Raw genomic sequence first — 26,393 nt, 5'->3', positions numbered from 1 at the left:
TGTACAAATTCCTGAAAGTTATAAACATTATAGGAGTTCCTTCTTTCTCTTTCACTGCATATTTTATGTAAAGGAATTAATATACAGTGAATAGAAGAGGAAGGGGATTAATCTACAAGACTTTTAATGCTAGAGAGAGTTCTCATATTTTGATTTCAAAGTATAATCCTTATCCCTTTAGCTTTATTACTGTTCAGGCTTGCCCTTGAGGCCCCAAAATTTCTATCTACTGTTGAAGTTACTACTTGGGAATGAACAAAAAATCCTGCTGAACAATAGGGACATCTGCTGGCTAAAATGACACCAAACGTGTGATGTGTTAAAATAACCCCTTTCCACTTGAAAAATAGGTAACATTTGTTTTATTCCAGAATTTGCCAAGTAGCAACACTAACTGGAAAAATACTGTGTGATCTCTGGTAGTCAGCTATTCTTGCCAAAGAACAGAAATGGATGGCTAGCTTCCAGGTCTTCTGGCTTAAGACAATTATCTTTAATATCAACAAACATTTAAATGTCTGCTAAGTTAAGGTACTGTGCCATATACTGGCAAATCAAAGCTCATGGCAAAGGGGGAAGATGGCCCATTTCAGCTATGTCTGGACATGTGCTGAGCTCTAGTCTTGGAGAAATAGGAATACTACTCAGTCTTAAAAAAGAAGAAAATTCTGCAACATGCAACAAAATGGATGAATCTTGAGGACTTCACAGAAATACAAATACTACATAATTTAACTTATATTAAGTATCTAAAATAGTCAAATTCATAGAATCAAAGAGTGGAATGGTGGCTTACCTGGGGTGGGGAGTTAGTAATCAGTGGGCATAAAGTTTCAAGCAAGATGAATAAGCTCTAGAGATCTGCTGTACATTGTTCCCATAGTTAATGATAATGTTTTGTACACTTAAAATTTTATTAAGAGGGCAGATGTCTTGTTGTGTTCTTACCACAATAAAGTTTTTTGAGAAATTCATCTAACTTTTGCAAAGGATAGTCTACCACCTGGCAGTGCTGTGCTTTCACCATTTTATAAACATTTTACAAGTCAGTTGCTTTCTCTAAATATGCTTTCAGGCACTAGCTGGACAAATGCCTTGCCAGGTTGCACCCCCTCCTATGCTTATTTATTTTCACCTTTCTGCTTAAGTATCTCCCTAGAAAGGCCTACTCTGAAGTCTCTATATAAAAGTTCACTTTCAGAGCACCCAAGTTGTATCTTTCTCAGAACTTACAAAACATGGCAATTTTGCTTAGTTAACTAATATATCGTCCCTCTCTCTTCCACGCTAGATTATAAAGGAACAGGCCTTTGAGTCTGGGTCCAGCTATTCTCCCATTTTAGTGAAGTATCTGAACTGTTTTGTTTTGTTTTGCATACCAAAATTACAAAAAAAAGAACAAAAATTTTTATCCTTATTGGCCAGGAGTATTGGAAGACTTAGCTCTCCATCCCCATAACTTGGTAAGGAACCACTTTTTTTTGCTAATATTCCAAAAATAGGCCTCAACAAAGATTGACCATAAAAGAAGAAAAAAGTGAAGTGGATATAGAGAGGTGGTCACCAGGCTGAGGTATTAAAAGGATTGTAGAGATGACACACATGGAAAAATGCAGGGTCGGGAAAGGATTGTAAGTAAGATGGAGTGCCGTAAAGCCCAGAGGAAAGCCTACAGTAAGAATCTGAGTCAGGAGACCACTTGGTAAAGCCTGATGTGTAGGCTTAACTGGAACAGTTTGTTCATCCCTGTTAGCATTGCAATCCCCATCAGATGGAAGGCCCTACAGTATATACTCATCAGCTATACTAACAGGACTCAGACGGTGTAGAAAGTAAATTACTTAGTAATTGTATTTTTCTTTCTTTTTTTATTTTTTTTATAAAAACTGGCAGATTTATTCTGCAGGGGCCCATTTTCAAGAAGCTAAAGGTGAAGGTGGGAGGGGAGAAGTTTCCTCCCCTTTTCCTTTGTCCCTCATCTTATTTTCTCTGAGGGGTAAAAAAATGGCCTGGACCCCAAAACCTACCCAAATTAAAAATCAAAAAACTGGGGTTCCAAAAAGTTACAGCATCTTAATTCCTCATAGAAAAGGGGGAGGAGCCAGAGGGAAGAGGAGTCCCTGGGGTGGGGTGAGGCACCCCCAGCCTGGTGAGACATCCCCTCCCCTTAAATAGCTGCCCCAAATGGGGCAAGGCCGGGGCTATAGCATTTTAAAACTCCCACACCCCATTTTATCAAAACCAAAGAGGAAAAAAAAATTTCCCTTTTCCCCCAAAACCCAAATATATATATATATATATATATATTTTTTTTTTTTTCTTAAAAAAACAAAACTTTGAAGGCATTAAGGGTTAAAGTGAATCTAGAACAAGGGAATGTGAAATTCCCTCCTTCCTTCCCCCTTCCTGTGGGGTTCATTGGTGCATCCCCAGCAGAGGGACCGGCCCCAAGGGGATGGCAGAGGGGAAGGACCAAAGGGAGAAAAGGGTGGGGACCTCCCCAGCCAATCAGCAGCCAGTGTGGGTGAGGGCAGGGCGCCAGGGAAGCCACACCCCCTTGGAGGTTTCCAAGTGGGATGGGGAGTGGGAACAATGCATTCCTGTGTAGTCTTCAGCCAATTCCAAGTCAAGTAGAGGCAGGGAAAGCAGGGTGACAGGTGGGGCGTGTGGAAAGGAGATGCGGGTCTTCTGGGTCCCTGTGGTCAGGGAGAACCCCGCTTCCTCAGCTCCTGGACAAAGGCTTCAATGATTTCCTCTTTCACTTTCTGCAATTCCTTCTTCACCTCTTCCAGAAGCTCCTGTTTCACCCTCTCTAGGTCCGAGTCATCGCCGGAGCTGGGCGTGTAGGGGTGGGTCTCAGAAGTGGTGACCGAAGAAGACAACTTCATCCTTGGCAAGGTTGTGCTGTTCTTCTCCCAGGGTCTCCACACAGATTCACTCTGGGCTAGGACTCTGGCCTCTGGCTCCTCCTGATTGGCAGATTCATCCTTGGGAGTTTTCTCCCCAACCTGTGTGGCTTTCCTTCTCCGGGCCAGCATGGCGTTCATCTCTTCCATGAGTCCCCCACCTCCGCTTCGACCGCTCTCAGCTTTGGGGGCTACGGGCCCTGCTGAGGATTCCTCCTGCTTGCTGACTTTCCTGAGTTTGGCTCCAGCAATAGCTGCAGCCAGGCCTGGGGCCCCAGTCCCCCCACCACTGGGGCCCTGTGCTGCTGGGAGAGGGGGTGCAGGGGGTGGTCCTCCCCCAGCTCCGTGTGCTGCAGCTGGGACCCCCGAGGGAGGCAAACCTGGGGGTAGGGGAGGACCTGGAGGAGGGGGAGGTCCTGGTGGTGGGTGTGGACCCCCAGCAGGGGGAGCAGGTGGGCCTCCTGCATTGGAGACACGGCGCTCTACATGCTCCGTCGGGCCGGGCTGGGGCCTTTTCTGCTGCTCCACCTCCTCCGGGGAGGGGCCCTTGAGGACCGACCAGGCAGGAGGTGCTGGCGGTGGAGGGGACCCACCTCCTTCCAACGCCTCTAGGGCACTGGCCATGCCCGCAGCAAACTGGGCGGCATCCTCCTTGCTGCTGAAGTTGAGGCCCCAGACCCGGCGGGCATCGCGCCACTGATGGAAATTAGGGGTGGCTTGATTATACTTGACGCCCTGGACGATGGCACAGTTGATGACCACCTGCTGGTCAGGCTGCATCTTCCGACCCACCACGCAGAAGGAATTGGCTGTGGGGTTGTGGTAGATCTGGACGTGGCTGAAGGCCTGAGGACCCATGCGAGCAGGGACCCATCGCTTGTTGCCGTCATCATAAACCATCACAGTGGCCCGGCTGGAACAGATGACCGTCTCACTCATGCCTGCTCGGCAGGCGGGCGGTGCGCCCAATGCGCCCACGGACTGGCTGCTCCCGGGGCACCCTTGGCCGGAGGTTCAGGGGTTCAGGTCTGGCTCCGGGCTCGGCTCAAGCTCCCCCCTGTATTTTTCTTTTACTTTAAACAAAAGCTTATAAACATCTTTTTTTATATAAATTAGCATGATAATCATGAAACAACAGAAACTGCTTCTTAGTATTTGAAATATTTCATATTAATATATCAACCTGCCATTAAAAAAGGCAATTTCATCACCATTCAATCAGTGATGAAGTTCATGAAAGTGTTATAAAACCTCTGGAGTCAAACAAAGTCAATTATAACTAGCAAATGCAGTAAATACCAAGCTATGCTGTAAATACTTCCATAATCATTGTTTAGGATAGAAATACTTCTCATGATTTTTCTACAAAACATTTAAAACTTCATGCATTCCCTAAGTACACACTGACTTAAGTAGTGAGGTACAGATAACCTAGAAGTATAACTGCAGAAAATTGCTCTAGGAATCAAGTTGTATTAAGGATATCCTTTACATTGACTATTCAGGTTAAAGGGAGAGAGACGTTACTATGATTAACAAATTTTTTAGGTTATGTATTAAGCTAATATTAAAATACACTTGTCATCCCCAAATAAATACCAGCTGATTTGGAAAAAGGTAGTTATAAAAGAAACTCAACCAGAAAGAGAGAATTTAGTTATAAGGATGCACTTGACTTTTTTTAGGGAATTAGCAGCAGCATGAAGTCTGACCTAAAATTTTGCAGAAGAGAATGCACAGCCCGACCATAATTTATATATCATTTGTGCCTTAATGAAAAGAATCCTATATGGTAATGTTTTATGAAAAATGTGGCTAATTAGGAATCACCTTCTTACCAATGTTAATGTCAACAATTTTCATAATTATTATTTTATTATAACTGCTCTTTCAGTAGTTGTATTGCTCCTCTGGCTTTAGAGTTCATTAGTTTCCATTTTTAATGCTTAATACATGCCAGGTTCTATGTAAAATATGTTGTCAACAATATTCTGGGAGGTAGATCTTATTACTCCTACTTTTCTAAAGTAAATGAAGCTAAAAGAGGTGAAGTGCCATAATGACTACTAAGAAATGGAGCCAATATTCACATTCGGGTTTGACTGCCTGAGACCATACCACAATACTATCCTGTCTCATAGTTTGGCTTACATAAACATTATTATGTACTTATTAAAAAATGGAATGATATACAGCTTAACTCCAATAGAATGCAGAGTGCCACGAATTAGTAATACAATTATCAACATAAGAAAATGCTGCTTCTGACATTTATTTTTGAAAACTGGCCAAACATCTCAATCCTCCAGTAAAGTAAAGCATTTGTAAACTGGCTGTAATCATTTGTTTTCATATGAAAGTAACGAAAGTGTATTTTGTGAGCTGCAAAAGGGTAGTTCAGAATACAGCCTCTAGAGCTCAGGCTTCATTGCTGATTCCACCTCCGACTTGGGAGTCCTTGGACACATTCCTTAACTTCTCTTTGGTTTCTGTGTAAAATGGGATTCATTCGTAGTAACTGTAGCGATGCCCTTATGAAGACCAAATGAGTTTAATACACGTAAAACACTCACATGACACATAAGCACTCAAAAAAATGCTGACTCACATTGCTGAATCCAAAAGCTTATTCATCCTTTTCGCTAATAAGGGTATTAAAACGCATTTTCGATTTAGGATGCGTTTATGCAGCTGCAACCTAAGGAGCATCTGTACTTTTAAGAAGAACTGGGCACAAGAGAATAGCATCTTCCCAGTATAACAGTGAGATCACACTCACAGAGGACACATTTCATCAAGAACTGCTTCTTCACACACCCAGACAACATCTCATTTTAAGCCCCTGCGGCAAGACAAATCAGGTACGAAAACACACTCTCCCTGTTTTCAGCACTGAGATCACCGGTTCCTTCCGTTCCACACTGCGGCTCCCTCGGCTCGGAGCCACAGGGAACTATGAAAATCGGCCCGCGGGGCCTAAGTGTCCCCAGAACCAGAGGAACGACAGTTGCGTCAAAGCAGAAGGACCTTTTACAGCATCAGCAGTGGTATAGTCAGTGCAGATTTTCTAGCAGAAAGAGAGAAGGACAGCAGACATCCCCACTGACGACCGAAGTTCCAAACCTTGCAAGACCTTTTTTCGCGCGCCGACACAGCCGGAAGTGACGCCTTCAGCCAGCGCGCGGGGCCACCCGCGGGACACACGAACGGGAGGGGCAGAGTGCGGCGAGCTGGGGGCGGGGCGGGGCCGCAGCTCCGTTTCCGGTGGCTCGTTGCGCTCGCTCACTCCAGCTGCAGCCACTCTCGCCCGTGGCTGCTTCCTCCATCCTGGTATTTTTTGGAGCCTCCATCCTGGTTCTTCCAAAGTGCCCGGACCCAAAACAGGAAGTAAGTGCGATGGAACCCTCAGGTCCCAACCGCCGCCAGGGCCGCTCCGCCCAGTGGAGCCTGTCCGGCCCCCTTTCTGCCCGCTAGCTCCCGCCGGCTGGCGCAAGCTGCCGGCGCCCTGGCACCGCGGGCGGGGTCGGAGCCTGGCCTTCCTGACGTTGCAGCTGCCGTCCCCGCACGTTCCGGCCAGTGCCTCCCTCTCAGGGCCGGGCGGAGCTCGTGGCTCAGGCTGCAGAGTAGGGAAGCGAGCGGCCACAGAGGCACAGCAGCTATCCGACGGGGGCGGAAAATGGCGGCGGCTTCGGAGAAGCTAAATGGCGCCGGGACCCCTGGGGGGGATGGGGTGGGCTGGGAGGTTGGGTAGAGAACTGGGCCACAGGGAGTGGGGACAGTAAGGAAGCCCTAGTTGCTTTCTCGTGGTGTGCCTTTTTTAATTTTTATTTTTATTACGTTTTTCGGTTTTGTTGTGTGGTGCAGCGTAGGAGAGGTAGGCTTGGGTGGGGTTGAGAGAGTGGGGGCGGGTCTCGACCCAACTTCCCCCGCTTTGCTTTTTTGTTGTTGTTCTTTTACCTCGTTTGCGCTTTAGATTCTTCTGTAATTTTGCGGGGATTCTGCCTTGCTCGGTGATTCATGGCCCAGGCAAAGAGAATCGGGATAGCTGGCCGAATCGCCTCTGTCAGTCCGAGTCTCATGTGGGCTGGGGCGCGGGGATAAAGTCCTGGTGGAGCGCGGAAAATGCGTCTGTAAAGAGTAATTGGCTTATTGTGCCGAGATCCCAGAAAGTTCTTAAAATTGTTAAATCCGCTTTGTCGTCTAAAATGGACTTCGCTTTGAGAATTTCTTCAGGGAGGTATGTTAAGTGTTTTACCACAATCTCCAGAGTAGATTTGAGAGTAGAAGTGGCCAAGTGCCCTTCTGTGCAGTTGAATGATAGAGCATATGTTTTTATATAAAAATATTCGGCGTAGATAAGAAAAAGGATAATCGTATACAGTATGAGTCAGGACCTCCTCCCTTTCTCTCATTGAATTTGCGTAGTAGCTTTTTTCGCAACTTGATTCATTTTTGTGTACCTCTTTTTAATGTACATGGATTTGATTTTTGTTTGTGTGCCTTCTTTTTGACAGGCGAGGCTGCTTGTTGGGACGTCCTACAAAATGCATATTTTGTAGAATTTTTTAATATTGACATATCTTGAGCTTAAAGTTGTGCCATTTGGAATATTTTAAATTAGTTAAACCTGTGTTTTTAACTCGTGGGAGAAAACCATTTGTGGCTTTTAAGCTCCAGTCCAAATACAAAAATATTCTTCCTCTATGTTGAAAGTTTTACAAAATCCGTTTTTCTTTTTCAGTTAAAGGTTTTCTTTTTTTGTTGTTGCTTTTTTGTTTGTTTTACAGGCATTCTTACTGGTATTTCGTAAGGGTTTTCATATTTTTTCATTACTTCAAATTTTTTTTAGGCTGGTTTTAAATTTGTATTTCAAGTAACTTTTTGAGGATTATTGTATTTTAACAGATTAGGTAATTTACTATCACTTTTTACATTTAACGAATGACTATGACGATACAACAAAATCTTATCTCTTTGCTCTTATGTTGTCGTAGAGACAAGATTTCATGTATTTGGTTAGGATTTACAAATCTTGTTAAGATTTATAGAAAAAAAGGTTAAAACTACATTTCTTAACATACAAAAGTTGTCTTGCTGAGAGAATCCAATTTGGTGTGGGGATAGTTTTTTTCTTCCATACACAAAGCACAAAGGCCAGTCTCATTCTGTCTGGAAAAAACCATTGTGTTGTAGGTGTGAAGAATACATTTCATGATTTGTGGTGATTTTTGTCTCGTTTTAACTACCAATACTAGGTGCTTCTGTATGCCACCAAACAAGTTAATTTTTTTTCTTACTATTTTAGTTGATAGACTCACCCCAAATATGCTTTTTGGGACTGATTTAGCACCCACATATTCTGCGTGAATCTCTTTATTGATTGCAGTTGAGCTAATGGTGGAGCCAAAATACTATTGCCCTGTCTTCATCAACATTTAATCAGTAAGTACTGGGCATTGGATCTTTCTTAGAACTTTAAGTTCATACTTTGCAGTTATATATGTGAATATATTATATAAACATTTTTATCTGAGTGTTCAGGTGTTAGAAGTATTTTGAGGGGAAGAAATCAAAATTTGGGGGTATGACTTGAGCTTTGAAAACAGAGCATGGCTGGGAAATGTTTACTAGTAGAGAATCATATCAAAAGTAGGTAGCTGTCCTGTAATCCTTTTTTTAAAGATCTCTTTTCAGTGCTTTAGTTATCTCATTAAACCCAAGGGGTGCTTTAAAGGTGGAGAGATAGTGTATATATTTTATAAGGTTAGTTTGATATCACTACTTGGTATTTAAATAACAACAAAAAGCTTGTCTTCACCTTCTCTGCAAAAAAAAATCTTACCTTTTAGCCTCATTTATCTCTCCACTATCTACGAACCCTAATTTTTATTAATGGTGTAATAAACTTACCTATCCTGAAAATAATATCTCGTTATTTTAAACAGCTGCTTTTGCCACGCTTCATTAAGTGCATTGGCTTAAATTAACACCTGTGAGGATGAATGAGCTAATGTGAACAAGTGTTCCCTAAGGATTTACTGCCTGGCACAGAGATGTTAAAATATTGAGGGAGTGTAGAAGTGTATTGACGTCTTGCATCACTTGTATTAAACACATATCTGTCTGTTGCAAAGACATCAAAAGTTTAGTAAGGAACAAAGTTTAGGAAGGGTTCATTCTGCTTTTTTTATGTCATTTGTAGAGACTGCATCTTTAACACCGAGGTGTTATTATGCCTTTCCAAAATGGAGTTTCCGTTTTCATAGTCCATTTTATTCTCACTACCATCATATATTTCCTATATGAAAAGATTTCCCAAGAATTGATATACTTTCAAATCCTTTGCAGTTTCAGCTCCAAAAGATTTTTATACCTCTAAATGATCCAAGATGATCCAAGAAAGTTGTAAACTCAGTGATTTTTATTAAAGTACTTGCCAAGTGTTAAGGATAAGATACAGATAGTTACCAAATGTATGTGGCATTTATTTGCTTTCATGTCATTTCTCCCTTTATCTTCATGATGCTTTCATTTTGTGAAGAAAATTTCTGTAATAGAAATCACAAACAGATTTTGTGTTTGCTTTGATTCTGTAAAGGTAAATTTAAGGGGGAACCTGTTTATCACGTTTCCTCCTCCCCGCCAAGTTTGTAGACAGATCGTCGATTCCATGACTGAATACTAGAAATAAGTGGTCAGGAAAAAGCACACTGGAGAGCTCCTTATGAACAGTTTAATTTTCTATCATCCCATATATTTAAATGTCATTTTTAATGTCATTAAATGTACACTGTTAAGTCATTCTTCAGTCACCAGTGGTCAAAGCTAATTCATTCACTTCCTGTCAGGTGTTATGTATCAGAAATGCTCATTAGGTTTATTTTACTGCCTGTGTATATTTTAGTTTCTAATGAGGAAATGTGCTTTAAAAATTAAAAAAAAATTAACTTCACTGTAAATCACAGATGTCTGATGATACTGTGTAAGCTTCTGATGGTGCCTTCTATGAAAGTACTGAGTTTCGAATGGATGAAATCTTTAAAGTGTAGCCAATAGTCCGGGCGCGGTGGCTCAAGCCTATAATCCCAGCACTTTGGGAGGCCGAGGCGGGTGGATCACGAGGTCAACAGATTGAGACCATCCTGGTCAACATGGTGAAACCCCGTCTCTACTAAAAATACAAAAAATTAGCTGGGCATGGTGGCGCGTGCCTGTAATCCCAGCTACTCGAGAGGCTGAGGCAGGAGAATTGCCTGAACCCAGGAGGCGGAGGTTGCGGTGAGCCGAGATCACACCATTGCACTCCAGCCTGGGTGACAAGAGCGAAACTCTGTCTCAAAAAAAAAGTGTAGCCAATAACACATTATTAGCTCTTAAACCATACATAGGGTGAAAGATAATATTGTTGCTTTTTTAATAAGCAATACAATTTTATTGTCGAACCAGATATGAAATGCTGCACTGTAAAATGATCCATGCTATCAAGTAATTCTCCTTGTTCAAGTAATAATGACATTGTTTACAATAGTTGGTAATTGAAATCAACGTTTTAAGCATTAAAGCTTGCTAGAATAGAATGAATTCGACTAACAGCTCTATTTTCATTTTTATGATAGTCATATTTTACTATCTTAAAACCAAGCCATAGTAAACATTAATTAGGTACTTTAATTGAATATGCCTTATGTTCATTTATGGCTCTGCTTCTCAAACTTTTCCATAAAGTACATAGAGGAACAAATCCCAAGGGGCCTGGCACTATAGTACAAAACAATCTTCCTCAAGTGTGTAGTGTTCCCATTCATGTCTTGAGTAGAATTGGTACTTGGGAAGATGTTATGCTTATTCTGTGACCTTACCTGTTGTCTGATAGCCCTGTGGGTACCCATGTTTAGGATGTATTAATTTGTTACCTATTATCTTCCACTTAGGTTTTCTACTTAGCAAAGTTTCGTTATTTAGAACAAAAATATATTCCAAATTCCTTATGTGTTCTATGCAAATACTCTTTTTTTTGAGACGGAGTTTCACTGTTGTTACCCAGGCTGGAGTGCAATGGCGTGATCTTGGCTCACCGCAACCTCCGCCTCCTGGGTTCAGGCAATTCTCCTGCCTCAGCTTTCTGAGTAGCTGGGATTATAGGCACGCGCTACCATGACCAGCTAATTTTTTGTATTTTTAGTAGAGACGGGATTTCACCATGTTGACCAGGATGGTCTCGATCTCTTGACCTCGTGATCCACCCGCCTCAGCCTCCCAAAGTGCTGGGATTACAGGTGTGAGCCACAATGGTTTTTTTGGAGTTTTATAATAACATAGCCTCAAAAACAAATGTTGAGTAATAGGTACAGATTAGATAAATTTAGATCTATGTACCCATTCAAAATGTAGAGTAGTAATATTGGATAATGCTCCAGATACAGTAAGTACAAAAAAGATGTGACAGTATGATCTTAATATTGTGAAAACAGTAAAGATAGGCATGCTGATACATGGGTAGAAGCCGTGCAATCCCACAAAAAGAATATGAATGGGTCAGGGAAAAAAGACCTCTGAAAACTGTGTCCTTACTGCCTTATTAGTTGAATTATGCCAGAGACTGTTTCTCACCCAGTTGTTTCTCAGTCTTTAACCCCCCTAATAAAATTGTGGTGCTATATGTTCTGTAGCTTGCAAAGATTTCACAGTATAACGTGAGTATTTGAAAATAGAGAATGTTTTTATATCATGTGGTCTCATCCCGTGTTCCATTTTAGAATCACAGCTCTGAGCATCTAGGGTCAGCAAATGTTGGTTCCTGTGCTTCTCATGATTGCCACTAATAGCATCTAAACTCTTCCATACTTGACCTGGAAATGGGTGTACATCTCTTTATAGAATTAGCCCCCAAAACTGGGAACAAAGGTCACTTCATTCCTTGATTCTGGTTTTTAGAAGATATTCAACACTTAAATGCCCAGAAAAATCAGAACGATAGATAAACTCAGTTGATGGAAGTACCACTCTAAGATAACCCATTGGATAAGAACTTTAAAAAATAATAATAAAATTAAAAAAAGGAACTTTACATCAATACTAAAGGAAGAATAGCATGAATGATTTATTTCTTTAATTGAGTTCTGTGTTAAATAACAGATCCAAGAGTTATTTCTCTCTGCTTATCCCTTTTCGTCCTTCCAGGTTATAGTATATTAAATAAGGCCATCTTTTTCATTGGGAGCTGTAATGTGAGATTATATGTTAATAAAGATACAGTAACTCCATTATAATAGATTTGTACCACACTTAAGGCTGTGTGGTTTGTGTTTTTTCTTTTTTTAAGCCACTGGAATGGTTTTTTGCAGTTGACAACATGTATAAGCCTGCAATTGTATAATTGTTTTGTTTGGTTTTTTAAATACTAAGTATAATAAAAGTATGTTTATGTTTAAGAAATATGATGCATTAAAGGAGTCCTCTGTAAACATAATTCTCAGTGTTTTTTCCTGCTCTGTTTCGTACATAAATAACAATGTAAATAGTGATAAATAAAACTATCAACTTTCATGGCCCAGAAGTATATACAAATTTTGGTGTTTGGCAGAAGGTGTTCTCTATGTTTATATAAATTAAAACATGCAGCATTTGTAGTGATTATTAATGAAATTACTTATCCCAAGTCCTTACTGTAGCCCAACCTGTTCTATCAATAGTAAACCTTGGTGTACTTGCTAAAGATGCCACATGTTTAAAAAATCAAAATGATTAAAAGAATAATAAAAAAATAGTGTACTTGGTAAAGATGCCACATGTTTAAAAAATTAAATGATTAAAAGAATAATAAAAAGTGACTGGGTGTGGTGGCTCACGCCTGTAATGCCAGCATTTTTGGAGGCCGAGGCAGGCAGATCACCTGAGGTCAGGAGTTCAAGACCAGCCTGGCCAACGTGATGAAACCCCCATCTCTACTAAAAGTACAAAGATTAGTTGTTGACCGTGGTGGCAGGTGCCTGTAATCTCTGCTACTCAGGAGGCCCAGACAGGAGAATCGCTTGAACCTGGGAGGCAGAGGTTGCAGTGAGCTGAGATCATGCCACTGCACTTAAGCCTGGGCTACAAGAGCAGGACTCCGTCTCAAAAAAAAAAAAAAAAAAAAAAAAATTCTAACAAGTAATATAAATATTAGTCTTATTAAAACCACTTTAGCTTGTCTGAAAAACAAAATACTAAGGAGTGAATGTTGTACCATTATTTAAATGGCATCTAACAAAATCTGAAATTTAAGGAACAAATCAAATACATTTTAGTCTTGCAAAAAAAACACGTTGAGATTGTTACAGGAACAGAATACTATCCTAAGTTTTCTAAATTTGTTTCTGAATCATCAATGAGTTAAAGCTTTCAGAGTTAAAATAATTTTAGAAAGACATAATTCTTGATATAGACCATATGATTAGGTTTTAATGACCAGAAATAATTATCTCTTCATAAAGCATTAAATAACTTGAAACATACCACCTCTCTAGTGATTTATCAGATAACCACTCAAAATTTATTAGGTACACATTTAAATTACTTTCATATAATAAAAGTCAACTGGAATTTTGCATATTCACTATTTCATTTTATACATTATTTTTTAGGTCTCAGAAAACATGCTTCACCAATCTATAAAAATGATCTGGTTCACACTGTTAACTGCCTGACAACCTTTTAAAAACTGTTAAACAGCAGATTACAAGAAATGTTTCCGCTGTTCTTTTAAGATTCTGAGATGCATAATGAATCTAAATGAAAATTTATAAATGGTGACCAAAATCTTGTCAACTTTCAGCCCAGTGTAACAAATTCCATAGTTATGCATAAATAATTCAAAATTATTGAAATTTATAATGAAAATGTCAACAAGGCATATAACAACATTTGTCAGATAGACACATGATAGACTATATAGAAAATTAAAGCTATCAAAGCTATAAATACAGCGTGCATAAATAACAGCAATGCCAAAGCATTAGGGCTGTTAAAATTATATAAACACATCTGATAGTTCTTTCTATAAGCCACTCCACTGATAAAGCTATGGATAAAACTAATTCCTTGCACAGCTTTCTAATAACTGATGATAAAGCTGAGTTAGTTCCTTTTTTATAGAACTATATACCAATAGACAAAACGTTCATATCTAAGTATTCAAAATTCTTGAAATCTCAAGCACATCATCCATGGTCTTCCTAACTGCATTTGGATTTGCTGTTACCCTCAGATATTTTTTTCTTGAATTTACTAAGATATCATGCTATTTAAAGATACTCAACAAATGATGGAGACATGCCAAAAGGCCACTTTAGTTAAAATGGCTGTTAAAATTGTGTTTATTTTTCTTCCATCCTGTCTTCTCATTTTTAGTATAAAAATAGTACATATGGTATAACCCATTACAAAGAAAGGAAAATTGAAAAGAGCTGATGATGTGCAGTCATGTGTTGGTTAATGACTGTTTTCAGAAATGCATTTTGTGTTATTTCTTGTGGGCATCATAGAAAATACAAACATAGAGCATGTTACTGTACTGAATACAATACAGTCTTAACACAATGGCAAGTATTTGTGTATCTAAACATATCTAAATATAGAACGTTGCAGTAAAAATATGGTGATATACTCTTAACAGACTTACTATATATGCACTCTGTTGTTGACCAAAATAGTATAAAGTATATGACTCTTTTGCTCCAAAAAGGACCGAAAAGGTGATAGTAGAGTTGGCGATTTTCCTGATAAACCAAATGGGGAGGGAGTCCAGAAGTTGTTAAGCATGGATTCATGTATAATGAATGAGAATAAAGGCACTAAATTACTAAGCTTTTTACCCTACTATCACAATTTGATTTATTCACCAATATTTCTGTCCGACATCAGAATACATATGTTTTCTGTGTAACAACTGTGTTGACTGCACTTGATCCTTTTGTTCTAATTTGAAAGCTAAACCTACTGAAAAAAGGATCTGTAGTTTGTCTTTTCTTTCCTACTTCTAGTTCTGTACATATTTCCATAAGGCTTCTGCCCCTACTACTCCCACCAAACTACTTTTGTTAAAGGCACCAATTGTTCTGCATATTGCCAGATTACATAGTCATTTCTCAATCATTCTTATCCTCAGCAGTTTTCAACACAGTTGGCTACTTAATGCTCATTGAAAAAACACTTGTGCTTCTTAGTTAACACCTCTTAGTTTTTCTCTTGCATCTCTGGCTGGTCCTTCTCATTCTTCTTTGCTTGACTTCCCAAATGTAGTGGAGTGTTCTAGAACCGGAATCTAGGCTGTCTTCTCTAACCTCTTTAAGAAATTTTTGAAAACAAGGTGCATGCCACTAACTCACATTTATAGGTCTAATGCTGGCCTGTTGAACTCTAGTTTTATGTTTTAATCAGCGTGACATCTTCATTTAGATACCTTGTATTTGTTAGTATTATATTAATAAAAATTACCTTTGAATTTTTAACCATGTAAATGTGTTACACATTAAAAGTGAAACTAGGTCAGTTTCTTAAATATTAATAAATGTACTGGCCATATAGCTTGGACTGTAGGGGAAAAATAGTGAGTCAAGAACATATTTAAGATGACAGGGTGGGCTCGGTGGCTCATGCCTGTAATCCCTTTGGGAGGCCAAGGCAGATGGATCACCTGAGGTCAGGAGTTCGAGACCAGCCTGGCAAACATGGTGAAACCCCGTCTCCACTAAAAAATACCAAAAAGCCGGGCGGGTGGCACACACCTGTAGTCACAGTTACTTGGGAGGCTGAGGCAGAATTGCTTGAACCCCGGAGGCAGAGTACAGTAAGCCCAATAGCAGCACTGCACTCCAGCATGTGTGACAAGAGTGAGACTCTGTCTCAAAAGCAAAAAAAAGTTACTGTATCCCCAATACCTGCATATAGTAGAGGTGTAATGTATTTGGATATATTTGTTGATTGAACAGATAAGCTTGTTAATTTACAAAGTATCATAGAATCATCCACTAATCTCTAAAAGGAATTGTAGAAATTTTAAAAAGGAGCCAGGATTCTGGTTCTTTTTCCCAAAGTTTTGGATTAACTTGCGTCTTTAAACAATTTTCATTCAAATGCTAAACCTGTGACCATTTTGCACCTATCAAATAAGCATTCTACTTTTTGCTTTGAAGTTTAAAAAAAAAACTATTGGCAAGATTACCAAGAGTAGAGTTTAGATTTCAATGATAGGGATATAAATTTGTGCAACCTTTCGGGAAAATAAATTGCAGTATGATTGAAGAATTCTAAATTTTGTCATTTCCTTTTGATCTAATGATTTTTATTTATTAATTTTCAAGGAAATAGAGTGTAAAAATATGTTTTTCAGTATGGTTTAAGGAAATTAAAAATTGAGAACAACATAAATGTCCAGTAATAGGAGAACTGTTAAATGATGTCACACTTTTTATTGCAGCATAAATTTTATTTTTTGTTGTTTTATTTTTTGAGACAGGTTGTTGCTGTCACTCAGACTGCAATCTTGGTTTCCTGGGCTGCAGCCATCCTCCTACTGCAGCCTCCTGAGTAGCTGAGATTACAGGCATAAACCACCACACAAAGCGAATTTTTTAGGTTTTTTTGTGGAGACTAGATCTCATTCTCTCAGGTTGTTATCAAACTCCTGAGCTCAAGCGATCATCCTTCCAAAGTGCTGGGATTACAAGCGTGAGCCACCATACCTGGTGCAGCATAAGTTTCAAGTAATAAAAACTTGTGTTAGATGCTTCCCTTGGTTTCCTTCACACTTTTCAATCTGAGCAAATTCTAAAAAGCAGGATATAAAATTGCAAGATACACTGTAGTCACAGACACATACATTGGGGGATGAGATTGGAAGGAACTACACCAGAGTATGAAAAATCATTTTTTTGGAAAGTTTATGGATGATTTTGACCTTTTTTTTTTTTTTAACTTTTTTACATTTCTTTTTCCCATCTTTTGCAACAGGTATTACTAACAAGCTAGCCTTTTAAAAATTAGTGGATTCAGAAATGATGACATGAAACATGAAATATAATAGATTATGAAGTTTCTCCAGCAGGAACTGTACCTTTTCCACTGAAAATGCAAAGAGGATCTAATTAGAATGCTGCAAAAATTAAAATTTTAATCCCTAGTTTTGCTGAAACATCCCTTTGAACCTCAAATACTGTTGTTGTTTTTCTCTTTGGTTGAGCTTTGAGGATAAAGATGAGAAACTCTTTGAAAGAAACTTTTGAAAACCATTTCATATTTCATAAAGTTTCACATTGCTTTGAAGAGCTTACTTGTAATTTGCCTTTTCTGGCCTAATTGTTTAAGGTTTCTTTTTTTCCCCCACAGATTACTAGATAGGGTTGTTCACTTGTCATCTTAAAACTGTTTTCTGAATGAATACGCTATTATATAATTGTTAATGCTTTAAGATAAAACAGAGAGGGATTAATAATTATAAAGAAAAACTGTAGTTAATAATATTTATCATACTATATTGGTTGATATACACATCATGTTACACATCAATGGTACCATGGTCTGTAGTTCATAGAACCACTAGCATAGCTGAACCTGTTTGTTTTGTTTTGTTTTGTTTTTCCAGAGAATGTTTGCCTGATGAGAGCCACGTGGGTTAAGAAACTACCCGTTAATATTTATTCATCATTTCTGTCCTTTCTTCATTGGGAAACACTTTTAGAGGCTAATTTCCAAAAGTTCTACTTAAAAAAGAATTCTAGTTTTGTCTTACTCTTCTAGTTAAGATACCACAGAGGCTTGAGGCTAGACTGTCATCAGCATACTGCTATCCTACTCGTTTTTTCTTACTAAGCCTTACTGTGTGTAATGCTGTTACTTTTTCAGAGTATTGCAGAGAAAGGAACATGGGGGAGAAACAATCTGGATAACATGAAAGTGATGCTGCTGGCTAAGGGAAGGCAACTTGATTCTGTGGGAAGGGCTGTAGCTGATACATCTGTTGTCTAGGTAAGTCTGTCTTTGTTGCAAAGACCTCACATGACTTGCAAATATGTCAAAACTAGATCATGATTTCCATTTACCTTTATTTTGTGAATGGCATAATTACCATCATAAAATGAATAATGTCCTTTTCAAATTGTAATTTGTATAGTAAAATTGTAATGAATTATTGGATCTTCCCCATGTAATTGTTAATATATTTAGGTTAATATATTTTTTGTGCTAAGGAAAATATATTCACTTCAATGGTAAATACATGAATAGACTAATATCTTGTGTATAGGAGCCAGAGAGATCCAGGCATGTTGGCACATACCTATACCCAGCTACTTGGGTGGCTAAGATAGGAATATCACTTGAGCTCAGGAGTTCAAGGCTCTAGTGCACTTACGGTAGTTCCTCTGAATGGGTTCTGCACTCCAGCCTGGGCAACAATGCAAGACCCCTTCTCAAAAAAAAAAAGTTTAATAAACATTGAGAAATTAAATCAGGGTTTATGTCCTCTGCATTATTTAGTTGGTAAAACGTGGATAAAACCAAAAGTGAGTATTGAGGCAAAAACGTCCTTAAACCTTAGAGGTGTTTCTGAAGATTTCAACCAGGCCATCGATTACAGTTTCATACCTCCCCCTGCCGGCTCACCAGCCATGAGGTATTATATTCTGAGACTAATTATTCTGTCTGAACAAGAGGAAAACGATGTTTGTGTAAAATAGCAGGTAAGGATACTTTGAACAATGAAAGTACCTGTTTCAAAAGAAGGCCTAACTCATCTCTTAAAATTGCAATTTGGTCAATGATGAATATATGCACTTGTTCAGTATTAAGAACACAGCAAGAATTACTTAGGGTTCCTATTTTTCAGATAATAGAGCTTAAATAACTGTAAAAATGTTTTGGAAAAATAATTATTAAATCAAGATAAAAATGTTGATAAATCCAAGTTAAGCACCTGCATAGCTGTCATAAAGACACAATCAAAAAGTGGTGAGAGTTTTGTTGATACAGTCTTTTACTGGATGTTGCAAAAATGTTTCTTAAAGTATTATAAATGTTGTCGGTTTTCAAAATTTATCAGAGCCATCAGATTCTTGCAGATTATCTTATTCTAAATAATGGGTATAAATTTATGAAAGGCAGTTTTTGAAATCTGAACTCCCATTGCAATTTTACATGAAGAACACTATAGGTAGATACCCAAATAAATGTGTGTGGTATTTCAGGGGATATTAAGGGGAATACTTCATATTCATAGCTGGGAATAATTTTTGAAATTCTAATCTGGAGTCTCTTCTTGTACAGATTTGAGTATGAGCACAGTGGAAGAGGATTCTGACACAGTAACAGTAGAAACTGTGAACTCTGTGACTTTGACTCAGGACACAGAAGGGAACCTCATTCTTCACTGCCCTCAGAATGGTAGGAGAACTTGCTGATGTATAATTCTGACTCTTTGCAAAATTTCTGAATTCCATGTCACTTTTGACCCCTATTGCCCAAATGAGTATAGGCTACACAGTAGAAAACGGGATTATCTCTTTCAGTTGAACATAAGTGTTAGCCTTTGTCAATCTTGTTGCTATATTGTAAATAAGATCAGTTGAGCCCCAGAGATAATGAGGGAATAACTATAATATATACCTCTTTTTTTTTTGAGACGGAGTTTCGCTCTTGTTACCCAGACTGGAGTGCAATGGCACAATCTCGGCTCACCGCAACCTCCACCTTCTGGGTTCAAGCAATTCTCCTGCCTCAGCCTCCCGAATAGCTGGGACTACAGGCACACACCACCATACCCAGCTAATTTTTGTATTTTTAGTAGAGACGGGGTTTCACTATGTTGACCAGGATGGTCTCAATCTCCTGACCTCATGATCCACCCGCCTCGGCCTCCCAAAGTATACCTCTTTTTTTATACTAATTGGTGCCAGCAGTATATTTAATACATTAGAAAATGTAGAATTAGTCCCCAACGCAAATAGATTCTTTTGTTAGAACCTGTGTTAAAGAATTGTACACAGTCATTTGAATATTACTTAATATGATGATCTGCAATGAATTAAGATTCAATAGCCTTCCAGCTGATAACTTGGTTGTTACTCCTCTACTTGCTGTTTATTTATGCCATTTATTTATTGTGCTTTTAGGTTCATCTTTACTCAGCCTTGGTTCTGTCTTCTCTTTTGACTCTACTCATAATGCATAGGTTATTTAATTCAAACTTATGATTTTAACTAGCACCTACCTATAAAGTTGACTCAGACTCTGTCTTTATACAGATTTCACCGTGCTTCTCATAGGCACCTTAAGTTTCATATGTCCCAAACAATCCTTACTTGTACTTACTTCCTAAACCTAGTTCTCTTTTTTCCTTTCTCTGTGAATTTCATTACTTAGTATGCAGATCATGAATGCGGTTGAGAATAAATTATTTCTCTCATCACCTGCATAATTTCATTTGAAGATTTGTTGATGGTATTATGTTTTTAAAATCTATTGCATCCTCTCTGTTTCAAGCCCTCCTTAGTTTAGATTCTCATTTCTCATCCAGGTAGCTCTAATAGCCTTTTAACCATTCTCCTACCTATAATTCATCTTTCAAGCTGCTGATGAAATTATTCATGATATGTTTAATAGCATAAAGCTTCCCATGGTTTTTAGAATATAGTACCGGTTCTTTAATTTGGCCTATAGGTCTCCAGTCATTTCTGCTTTCCTCATAGTCTCACCTCCTGCCGTATTTCATATACCTGTGTACCAGCAGATCACATTTTCCGAACATACCTTAAGCTTCTCATACCTCCATGCCACTGCACATATTGCTTCTACTGCCGAGAGACAGCAGTTTTTCCTGGGCTTCCCTTCTCTTTTAAGACACCTCTTACGGGAAACCTTCAGAAGCTGAATACTCCAGTAGGCATAGAAAGGCAGGGTCCTTTTGAATCCTGTTTGCACAACTAGGTTTAGTTAAATGAGCAAATTGGTAAGAAGTTTGTTTTAATGGATAAGAAAATTGTCATAGAGTCATTATTAGAGATTTTGTTTTGCCTCATTGGTTTGAATTTTTTGAGATTTTTGTTTGTTTTCTTCCATTAGAAGCGGATGAAATAGACTCAGAAGATAGTATTGAACCTCCACATAAAAGGCTTTGTTTGTCCTCTGAGGATGATCAGAGTATTGATGATTCTACTCCTTGCATATCAGTTGTTGCACTTCCACGTAAGTCACTATGTATTAAGAACACAGAATTCCCTTTTGAAATCTAAATTTAGCTTGTAAGACATCCAATTAGCATTTCTAGATAGACTTGGACTCATTGCTTTTTTCTTCATTTAGTCAAAACACCTCTTTTTAACTAACAGTAAATATAATGTGCCAGGCATATCGTTAAATGCTTTTACCTATATTGCCTACTTTAATCTTCCCAACCTTTTTTTCAATTGCCCCACAAGGAGCCTTTTTAGACTTTTTTTCCCCTGATTGTACTCTACCTTCATGAAAAGTACAATATATCCTCAAAAATATCCTGTATTTCCTAATGTACTGTCTGTATGTCTTTGGCTTTTGTTCATAAAGATAATAAAATTTGTTGTCACATGCATTTCCCCCCATCCCAAGAACCGTATTTGCCCTCATAGAGAAATCATGCTTTACAAGAGATACTAACATTATTATTTATATTTTGTAAGTCAGGAAACTGAGACACAGAAAATTATAATAACTTGGCTAAGAGCCATTCTGGGCATTCTGGTTCCTGTAGTACATACTCTTAACCCCAATGCCATATTGCCTCTTGAGTATGCTATATGATAACATGAAAGTTAGCTAGAACCCTAATTAGTTTATTCTTGCCAAGAAAGTTTTTAATGTGTTTCTATTCCAAGATCATTTAAAGTAGACTGGATTCTATAGGAGGTATGATATCTCAAGTGTAATACTGTTGGCACAAGACAGCATACCAACTGCAGCATTAGATTGTTTTTCTGATTTCCTTAGCAAAGAGTATGGAGTGTTCAGGAAGATTCCGGAGTAGATGCCTTAATCCGTGGCAGTGGGCATGGAGCACATGGCTATTGGTGGCACTCTTAGCACAAAGGAGGGTTTTGCCATATCTGAGAACTTTGATTTTATACTCAGCATCAGGCAAAATCACATCTTCATCTTTTGAAAAAGGAAGACTAGGTTTTCAGCATGAAAAATCGTATCTTAACAAGTAGATATGTACTCTGAAATTAGAGTTGATTTGCTTGCTAAGTTGAACAGAAAAGAAACTTTTAGTTTACTATTAGACTTTACTGAAAAACTGTTAATATTGCTTCCAATTGTGGCATAAACAAGCACAGTGTATTTATAATTAAATATTCTTTCTTCCTAATGATGATTCCTATCTTTTCTTAAATCTTTCCTAATTTGACTATTACGGTATTTTCTAAACTAGAATTTTTGAGTGGCTATTTTGATGTAAATTGACTTTACCCAATTCATTTGGTTAAAGTGGAATGCCTTGTTCATGATTGTATGTTCAAACTATACTTGGTATTTTGTTTTATTTTATAGTGTAACCAAATCCTTGAGGGCACTGTTCACTTAGCTTCAAATTATAGAGATATGTTGACATGAAAGCACATGAGCTGCTTTATGACGGGTCATAGCATTATCTCATATGGAAGACACATGGGAGCCTAATATTTAGCAATAAGACTGATAACAGTTTATCTGTCTGGATCGTAAAAATCCTCATAGCATCAGCCTAACTCATGTTAATCATTCTAACTAACTAACCACTTCTTTTTGTAGTCATCTGCCACTACATTTATCTCAATCCCTATTTGTAGTTATTACTATATGGTGATTACAGTATTCATCTAGATGATTCTTTCAGTACCTTACCCCCTTATTCCTTTGGTTCTCCATTTATTACTGCCTTTACCACTCTTACCTATTTCTGGAGTCCATTTGTGATCTATTTCAGACTTGCTCTTTTCCTACCACTACTATCTTTCCAGCTCACTTCTTGTAGTACTCTTCAACTCCTGAAGTCTTTTGCCTCACTGGGACCTGTTGATCCTATTACTTTTTCATTGTTCCTTCTCTGTTTGTATCCTTTCTTTCCTTTTTACCCTGTTTCACTTTTATGGTTAATCATTGTAATCACTATAATCACTGTCTTGCATTCACCAAGTCCTTCGTTCTTCTTTTACTTCACTGTTAGGTGAAATCATAACTGTCTAAATCTGTCTTTGCCTATTTATGTCTGTACCAGTGCAGCTAATTAAAAAGGATTAGAGAAAAATGGCACAAGCAGGCTAACTACTCTCACTTTAATTCCTGATCATTAACCTGAAATGGACTCCTAATGCTGCCCACCAGTAACACCAGTTTTCTAGTGTTTTTTTCCCACTCTGAGATGACTATTTCATAGCTCCTGAAACTTTTGAATACCTCTTCCACCTTTTTACTCTGAGCTGATAACCCTACTTCCTCTTCACTAAGAAAATTGAAGTAACCAGAAAATAATTTCTACAAATTCCCACTACCACAAATGTATACCCACCTGCATCTATGTTCATGTATTTGTTATCCTATCTTAGACCTAGCCTTCCATTTACTAGGTTTCATCCCCTTTACCTACTCAAGGACATTGTTCCAATATTTATTTTTCTCTTCTGTATCACCAGTTTTTCGTGTACTGAATCATTCTTATCGGTATTGCAAATGTACTGTTATTTTTTCTTTAAAATAAAAAGTCCCTGGTCAATCCCAGCACTTTGGGAGGCCAAGGCAGGCACTTTGCTTGAACCCAGGAGTTTGAAACCAGCCTGGGCAACATGGCAAAATTCTGTCTCTACAATAAATACAAATTAGCTGATGCAGTGGTGCACGCCTGTATTCTCAGCTACTAGGGAGGCTAAGGAGAGAATCTCTGGAGCCTGGGAGGTTGAGGCTGCAGTGAGCTGTGAGCATGCCATGGCATTCCAGACTGGGCAACAGAACAAGATCCTGTCTAAAATAAATAAAAAGTCCCTTTAGCTCACCTTTGGTCCTTACTCAGTTTTTCTCCTTGTCTTTAGAGCAAAATACCTTGAAAATTACGTATATTTGCCTTCATTTCCTTTCCCCGATTTTTCCTTAAACTTAATCCAATTAAGCTTTCACCGCTTAACTAAACTGTTTCTCTCAGTTCTCCAAAGACCTTCTTGTTGCCAAATTCAGTGGCCACTTTTTTAGTCTTTGCCTTTCTTGATCTGTCAGAAACTTTTGACAATATTTATTATTCCTCCTCCCTGAAACATTTTCACTTGACTTATAGGAAACATTACTCTGGTTTTCTATTTTTCTGTCTGTTTCTTCTTAGTCTCTAATGCTGACTTTTCCATGTCACCAGAACCTCTAAATGTGGAGCACCCCAGGACTAAGTCCTTAGACTGCCTCTTTGTTTTCTTTACTCACTTTTTAGGTGATCTCAACTTGAGATTTTAAATACTATCTGGTGTTAACTACCAGATTTATTCCAGACCAGACTTCTCACTTTCTAAGTATGTAGTAGTTGTCTCAAACCAATGTGTTTAATGTAGAGATTCTATAACTTTCTAAATCCTTAAATTTGCTTCTTTTATAATCTTCTCCAACTAATTAGTAGCAAGTGTATTCCAGTAGTTTTGATTAAAAAAAAATTTAATGTTAGCCTTGACTCTTCAGTCTCTTCTATCTCTTGTTTGTCTACAAATCATATTGGCTCTGCCATCCAGAATACATTCACAATTTGAACTCTCAGGTGCCTTCACCCTAGTCCAAGCCACTGATACATCATGATTGCATTTGCCTCTTAACTGATCTCACTCCAGCTCTTGCTGCCCTTCAGACTGTTTTTCTTATAGCAGCCAGGGTGAGCCTGTTAAAATGTAAGATTACTTTATTCAGAATCTTCCAGTTGTTTCCCACCTAAGAGTTAAAGCCAAAACCTTTTGGCTTAGAAAGCCCTACACAATTTCCTACGTGTTCTTGTTTAGTCTGTTTTAGCTACACTGGCTTCCTTGCTATTCCCATGAACACTCCAAGCATGCCCCATCTCAGAGCCTTTGCACTGGGCTCTCCTTGAAAAGGTCTTCCTTAAGACACCTGCAAAACTAGCATCCATCCTCACTTTGTTCTCACTTTACCTAGCTCCTCTATAAAATTTCAAATACTGTTCTCCATTCCAACACATTCTCTTTCCTGTTCTATTTTTCCTCACGGCTTATCAACATCCAACATAGTATCTTGTCCATTTTGTGTCTTTCCCCACTAGAATATAGGCTCCATGAAGAAAGGATTTTACTAGAGCAGTACCTACTATGAATTAGGTGCATATTAAGTATTATTAAGCAAATGAATATATACACGTGAAGATGTGTTAACAAGGAGTGTGTTAGGAAATTAGGTGATTGTGTTTTTTTCCCATGGATATTTTTAGAATAATTAGAATTTGCCATTATTATTTTGGAGATGAACTGTTCCCTTTTCTTGAAGTTTCAGAAAATGATCAGAGCTTTGAGGTGACCATGACCGCGACCACAGAGGTGGCAGATGATGAGGTTACTGAGGGGACTGTGACACAGATCCAGGTATAGTAAATCTTTTAACTGGCCTCAGGAGAATGATCCTTTACACATTGCGTAGGTGATAAAATAATGAGAAACCTCAGCCTCCCAAGTAGCAAAGACTACAGGAACATGCCATTGTGCCCAGCTTTGGCCCTTATTACAAAACAGATTATAAAGTTCTTTTGTTTTGATTACTGCCAAAGAGTTAATGAGTTATAATTTAATATTTAGCCTCCTGGTTTGTTATCACCATTTTAGTGAACAAAAAACTTTTCTTAATTTCTAATATTTGTTTAATAAGATTAACTTTAGACACAAAATGGACAAGATGTGAGTTGAAAGTCAGCATGGTTTAAAGTTCAGAAATAGTCTGTTTCTTACTGTATCTTTGCTGTAAACCAGTTGTAGCTATTTGACGTAGTTTGGCAGTTAATCTACTGTGTCTCATTCCACTAATGAGACTAGCTTGAAAAATAATTAGAAACGATTGTAAGTCCCTATATATATAGTACTTTGTGGTTGCAAGAGGTCTTCAGTCAGCTGAATATTTTAGATTTATAAGCCTTATATATATTATAGACATGAAATCCTGCAACCAACTCATGAAAGCTTCATTGTAAAAGCAACAGTATACTAAATAAAGCTGAGTAAACTTAATAGATGTATAAAGTAGTAAAAAATAGGAACACTGTAAAGCTTATTAATATTTATATACCAAGTATACATAGGTATATAAATACTCTTCAAGGTACTTAGTCTCCTGCTGTACTCACTGAACTCATTTGTTATTGACAGTGTTAAATACTGCTAAATAATTATTTGCTCATTTGATGGCTGTTTAAATGTTTGACACTACATGACTTACATGATGATTGTAACTCTTCATAGGGAAAATTTGAGCCATGAG

At 38.2% G+C, this 26,393-nt stretch overlaps 2 protein-coding genes across 12 annotated transcripts in view; one reads left to right on the top strand and one right to left on the bottom strand.

Moving 5' to 3' along the window:
- Positions 1–1,845: 1,845 nt before the first annotated feature.
- LOC100407817 (vasodilator-stimulated phosphoprotein) lies at positions 1,846–6,078 on the bottom strand. The gene has a single exon (XM_054237829.2). It carries the CDS (start codon positions 3,843–3,845, stop codon positions 2,703–2,705), a length of 1,143 nt encoding a protein of 380 aa, XP_054093804.1. The 5' UTR covers positions 3,846–6,078; the 3' UTR covers positions 1,846–2,702.
- A 94-nt stretch (positions 6,079–6,172) lies between these two features.
- Positions 6,173–26,393, top strand: part of DMTF1 (cyclin D binding myb like transcription factor 1) — a 45,827-nt gene continuing 25,606 nt past the window's right edge. For 2 of the 11 annotated variants that reach the window (XM_078342965.1, XM_035253933.3), the window contains exons 1-6: positions 6,173–6,293; positions 8,212–8,348; positions 17,787–17,909; positions 19,206–19,322; positions 21,000–21,122; positions 25,413–25,507. In XM_078342965.1, coding sequence (XP_078199091.1) covers positions 19,214–19,322; positions 21,000–21,122; positions 25,413–25,507 — 327 coding nt within the window. In that variant the 5' untranslated portion in view covers positions 6,173–6,293; positions 8,212–8,348; positions 17,787–17,909; positions 19,206–19,213. Of the gene's footprint in view, positions 7,144–8,211; positions 8,349–17,786; positions 17,910–19,205; positions 19,323–20,999; positions 21,123–25,412; positions 25,508–26,393 lie in introns of all 11 variants that reach the window. The other 9 variants (XM_078342964.1, XM_035253932.3, XM_035253938.3 and 6 more) reach the window with 6 other exon arrangements.

Source organism: Callithrix jacchus, chromosome 11 (genome assembly GCF_049354715.1).
Source record: "Callithrix jacchus isolate 240 chromosome 11, calJac240_pri, whole genome shotgun sequence".
NCBI lineage: Eukaryota > Metazoa > Chordata > Mammalia > Primates > Cebidae > Callithrix > Callithrix jacchus.
The sequence above is the reverse complement of the archived record's forward strand: the minus strand, read 5'-3'. Positions and strand labels throughout refer to the sequence as shown.

What these genes read in the sequence shown, in the direction of transcription:
- LOC100407817 (XM_054237829.2), bottom strand. Translation starts at nt 3,845, where the DNA reads ATGAGTGAGACGGTCATCTGTTCCAGCCGGGCCACTGTGATGGTTTAT.